General features: G+C 43.2%; 1 protein-coding gene across 2 annotated transcripts in view; it reads right to left on the bottom strand.

Annotated features, from left to right (window-relative positions):
* Positions 1 to 1,177: 1,177 nt before the first annotated feature.
* The window catches only part of LOC134983342 (zinc finger protein 271-like), a 121,501-nt gene continuing 116,678 nt past the window's right edge, over positions 1,178 to 6,000 (bottom strand). Inside the window, exon 6 of one of the 2 annotated variants that reach the window (XM_063949049.1) lies at positions 1,178 to 4,260. In XM_063949049.1, coding sequence (XP_063805119.1) covers positions 2,432 to 4,260 — 1,829 coding nt within the window. In that variant the 3' untranslated portion in view covers positions 1,178 to 2,431. The remainder of the gene's footprint in view (positions 4,261 to 6,000) is intronic. The other variant, XM_063949050.1, reaches the window with a different exon arrangement.

Here is a 6,000-nt window from a genome sequence, read left to right as displayed (position 1 = left end):
AATAATCATTCTCTTGGTGTTTAACATAGCCTACGTTGTATCTCTCTTTCCGGACACAAGTCTGCAGAGGTGGAAAGACCTGCTGGTGAGAAAATTGTCAACTCAAGCGGAACGTGACCCGTCAACAGCTCCTCCTTCATTTTCTCCAGCAACTGGGGCTGCGAGGAAAAGGATAACATTTCCGAGCCCACCCGCTGGACACAAAAGTAACAATGCAAGTGACACATTAACAGGAAATTGTTTCTGTCACCATAGCGACAATTATCTGGAAATAAGATAATACACAGACACATAAAAAGACTCAACGGAAATCTTTTGTTTTTAAACAACTTTATTTCATATCTTTAATACACAGATTTTTCTCTATATTTTAAAATTAAAAAATACTTTAGTCTGCACAACATGGATAAAATATCCTTTAAAGCACAGAAACAATTCAAGTAACATTATAGTATTGCAGGTAAGTAAAACAGATCAGGAGAGCCAAAACCCTATGGGGGTCATTCAGACCCAGCCGCAATAGCGTCCTGCAGCGGTTTGCTGGTGGTGACAAAATGCAAGTGCGCAGCGGCCGCGCAGACACACATTGTGGCCACATCCCTGAGGCGTGAACACGGGGGGCCAGGACCATTTTACGGGGGGCTGCGTGATGTCACATCTGCGCTCATCTCTTATTAACCCCATATAAGCTTCCAGAGTGCACCTCATATCTCATCTTTTCCAAGTTACTACAAATGATATGAGATCGGTAGCAGCACTACTTTCAGGATTATTACACAGAACACACATAAAGGCTTTCACAGCAAATAACAGTAACGTATACAAGGGAATAGACATAAGGAAGCAAAATAATCATTAAGTCTAATTATCAACGGATTCTGTACTGGACCCATACACCTCTTTACTGCCTCCAGCACCCCTTGGTACTGCACTGCGACCATCCGCCCTGTCCCTCCCTACTACATCCATCCGCCATGTCTCACCCCACTACTGCCACCACCCTTTCTCCCCCACTACTGCCACCTGCCCTGACTCTGCCCCCACTAGTACCAACCTTTCTCCCCCACTACTGCCACTCACCGTCTCTCCCACTACTGCCATCCACCTGCCTCCCCCTACTGCCAGCGTCCTGTCTCCCCCACTACTGCCACCCACCGTCTCCCCCCACTACTGCCAGTCCTGTCTCCCCCAACTACTGCCACCCACCCAGTCAAGAAAGCCAGAATTTTATTCTCCTGGTGGCTGCGAACTGTCGCACGCCCTGTCTCCCCTCCCCACTACTGCCACCCACCCTGTCTCCCCCCTGACATCTCAGCACTGCTTGGGGATTCTTGGTAGTACCGTTAACAGTCCTTCATCTGCAGGTGGAAGTTAGAAAGCAGGGCAGTAAAGAGGCAGAAGCTGCTTCTGGTACCATGGACCCTGGTCATGGTGGGCTGAGTCAGTAAGATTATGTAATAGAGTCACCATCTTACAGGCAGCCGGTGAAGGGAGCAGAGAATGGGTGTGGTGTGGCAGGAACGGGCTGGTTAGGTAAAAGCCTGGCTGCTACATTCAGTACAAGCCACAAACGGTGCAATTATTTTGCTGGGAGACCCAGGTAGAGGACATTGCAGTAGTCTATGTGTGATGATACAAGTACATGTATGACTGTAGGTAGATCTTCTGAGGGAAATAAGTGCTGGAGTCTGGCTATGTTCTTCGGATGAGGATCTGATTGTGGCTGATACCTGATGTCTAAGTGTCACTCCACAATCCAGGACACCAAGATTCCACACAGGATCAGCATTATGTAACTCTGAACCCCCAAGCATTGGTTTGCAAAGCTGAGTTGTAGCCCTGCCCTTTGACGGTGAGCTTCTATCATGTGTACCTGTTTCACCAGGACTGAGTCACAGTCAACTGGCATCACCTATACCTGGAGCTCAACTAGACAACCATTTAGGATTGGTACTGGGTTCTCAGTACCCGGAGCAAAAGACAGGTCATCTGTATAGCAGTAGTAGATGAGGGCATGACATCTGATTATTTCACCCTGCGGTTGCATGTATATTGCAAATAGCATAGGAGATAGGATAAGAACCTTGAAGAACACAGGGCAATGATAAGTATACTCCAGAAGATTAAATGTTTCCTCACCTGAGTGATGTCTATTGTGTGCAAAAAGAGCTGATTTACTTCTCAGGGTATGGAAATGGCTTCTCATCTGTGTGACTTCTCTGATGTATAACAAGATGTGATTTACTTAAACACCATTTCCCACTAAGAGCAAGAAAATGGCTTCTCACCTGTGTGACTTCTATAATGTTTAATAAGATCTGATTTGTGTCCAAAACATTTTCCACACTCAGAACATGGGAATACATTCTCACCTGTGTGACTTCGCTGATGTTTAACAAGATGTGATTTATGTGTAAAACATTTCCCGCACTCAGAGCAAAAAAATGGATTCTCTCCTGTGACTTTTCTGATGTCTAAAAAGATGCGATTTCTGTGTAAAACATTTCCCACACTCAGAACATGGAAATGGCTTCTCACCTGTGTGACTTCTCTGATGTATAACAAGACACGATTTGGGTGTAAAACATTTCCCACACTCAGAACATGGAAATGTATTCTCACCTGTGTGACTTCGCTGATGTTTAACAAGATGTGATTTCTGTATAAAAGATTTCCCACACTCAGAACATGGAAATGGCCTCTCACCTGTGTGTCTTTTAAGATGTGCAACAAGTTGTGATTTTCGTGTAACACATTTCCCGCACTCAGAGCAAGAAAATGGCTTCTCACCTGTGTGACTTCTTTGATGTTTAATAAGATCTGCTTTGTGTCCAAAACATTTTACACACTCAGAACATGGGAATGGCCTCTCACCTGTGTGACTTCTCTGATGTTCAATAAGATATGATTTATGTGTAAAACATTTCCCACACTCAGAACATGGAAATGTATTCTCACCTGTGTGACTTTGCTGATGTTTAACAAGATTTGATTTCCGTGTAAAACACTTCCCACACTCAGAGCAAGAAAATGGCTTCTCACCTGTGTGACTTCTCTGATGTATAATAAGACACGATTTGGGTGTAAAACATTTCCCACACTCAGAACATGGAAATGTATTCTCACCTGTGTGACTTCGCTGATGTTTAACAAGATGTGATTTCTGTATAAAAGATTTCCCACACTCAGAACATGGAAATGGCCTCTCACCTGTGTGTCTTTTAAGATGTGCAACAAGTTGTGATTTTCGTGTAACACATTTCCCGCACTCAGAGCAAGAAAATGGCTTCTCACCTGTGTGACTTCTTTGATGTTTAATAAGATCTGCTTTGTGTCCAAAACATTTTACACACTCAGAACATGGGAATGGCCTCTCACCTGTGTGACTTCTCTGATGTTCAATAAGATATGATTTATGTGTAAAACATTTCCCACACTCAGAACATGGAAATGTATTCTCACCTGTGTGACTTTGCTGATGTTTAACAAGATTTGATTTCCGTGTAAAACATTTCCCACGCTCAGAGCAAGAAAATGGCTTTTCACCTGTGTGACTTCTCTGATGTATAATAAGACACGATTTGGGTGTAAAACATTTCCCACACTCAGAACATGGAAATGTATTCTCACCTGTGTGACTTCGCTGATGTTTAACAAGATGTGATTTCTGTATAAAAGATTTCCCACACTCAGAACATGGAAATGGTCTCTCACCTGTGTGTCTTTTAAGATGTGCAACAAGTTGTGATTTTCGTGTAACACATTTCCCGCACTCAGAGCAAGAAAATGGCTTCTCACCTGTGTGACTTCTCTGATGTTTAATAAGATATGATTTATGTGCAAAACATTTCCCACACTCAGAACATGGAAATGTATTCTTACCTGTGTGACTTTTCTGATGTCTAACAAGATATGATTTGTATGTAAAACATTTCCCACATTCAGAACATGGAAAAGGCTTCTCACCTGCCTTAGCTGCCTGATGGGTGATAAGCTTTGTGTTCTGTGTAAAACATTTGGCATCTATAGAACAGGGAAACACTGTATCTACTCTCAGAGCTGTAACAGATGCACCAATATCAGAGTGATCAGGAGAACATTTCCCAGGATCAGAGGGATCAGCTGATAGAGCTGGATGTATAATTGGGGTAATGGGGTTATCTCCTGGAGAATCCTGTCTGCTGTCATTATCTTTTATGTCACAATCCGGGGATAACATTAGATGTCCTTCTGAGATATTCCTGCTTGCGTGTCCATCTGCTGGAAATAAAATACATTTATGGAAATATTAATTTTCCTGTAACAATATTAATCTTGTAAACAATAGAAGACGACTCTCTGGGACACTTAATTGTAAATGTGTGTACATAATAAAACATAACTGTTAATGTAGGCTTTATAATATTGTGTCTCAGACTATCATTTTGTCCACCCTTCTGAGAACACTCACAATAACAAATGTAATATTATAATAAGACTTAGATATATCTCTCTCTTGTACTGGTAACTAACCATGAAGTATAAATGGAGATGTAGTCACTCGCCAAGTCCTATGTCAGCACCAATGTAGAACAATGGATGGGGAACATATCGTATGAATTGGAGATTCTAGATGAACAATAACATCAGTCATATGAGCTGATGGATCAGAGAAAAGTCTCCTAACGTTACTCCTGGAAGCATTGGTAAGGTAGCATTCCTTTATGGGTGTGCTCATACGCTGGTAAGCCTGTACATGTGTTACTCACCCTTACATAAGGTATATTGCTACAGCAGAGTAAGTGTGGAACAAGGTACTTTACATGCAATACACCATATAATACACTGCAATCATCATCTGCTAGGTTATAATCCACTTTTACACCCCCCATCATCAGTGTCTTACCTCTATTCTCTCACTTGTAATAAGGATGATGTGTGTACGGTAAGTATGATATAGAGAATTACATATCAGAATCTATACAGCTGCCGCCATACTTCTGCTTCTCATACGTGTGCTACTGACAGCAATGAACATCTGAGTGAGAGTGCAGGGAAGACAGCAGAGTCTGATGAGAAAGAGATTGGATCTGCCTTTGCAGGGATGTACCACACCTGTCACCCCTAAGTGGCTTCTTATCTACCCTACCTGATAGCTCTCAGCCGCCACTGGGACCAAGTCCCAATTTATTAAGTCCCCTACTCCTACTGTGCAAAAGCCACTCGCTCCGCTCACTCCGGGCACTGTTCACTGCCGCAGCCTAGCGAGGCTGCTGAAGTCATGGGCTGTAGTCTGGGGCTAAGTGTGCCTAGTCTTTCCTGCACGCTCCGGACCCCTAACTTGGAGGAGCTTTTGGCTCAGGCGGGAGGACTTGCTCTCCCGATCACACAGGTGCACAGCTCCCACTACTTCTGGGGACAGAACGGGCTGCCCACAGTCACTGGAGCCCGGCGGCGATATTGGGAGGTGAGGTGGCTGCCATTTTGGATCATGGCGCCCGACCATCACATGCTTTGCCTTCTGCTTTCAATAAGGTGTAAAATTTATATAAGCTGCTAAATAAATGTCCTGACGGCTGGACCGGGGTCACTACACTAAATTGAAGTATTTGCCTGGAGGTGAAACTACCTTCTATTTATATGGTACCACTATCATCTACTTCCTCTCAGTCTACATGCAGAGCCCAGTATCAAGTATCGTCTGAGTACAGCTCATTACACTCTGATTACAACCTCACAGTATATTATTTTGTGGATTTATCACTGAATATATGTAGCCATTTGTGTCTCTCTGTGCTGAGTACTTCACGTCTGTGATCACGCTGACCTCTAGTGGAATTTCTCGCTCATTACTGTGTTATTTGAGTTGCATTACATCAGGTTTACTTGAAATTTTGGCTTGGATACCCCCGTCATCCCAACTAAGAATGTCATTTTGAACTGAGTCATCTTGATGTAACCTCCTGACAGCGTACTACTGCTCCTTTTATTTACAGATTGTTTGTATTTTCCTATCTCAGA

Source organism: Pseudophryne corroboree (genome assembly GCF_028390025.1).
Source record: "Pseudophryne corroboree isolate aPseCor3 chromosome 3 unlocalized genomic scaffold, aPseCor3.hap2 SUPER_3_unloc_13, whole genome shotgun sequence".
In the NCBI taxonomy this organism is placed as follows: domain Eukaryota; kingdom Metazoa; phylum Chordata; class Amphibia; order Anura; family Myobatrachidae; genus Pseudophryne; species Pseudophryne corroboree.
This window is presented reverse-complemented; position numbering and strand designations above follow the sequence as displayed.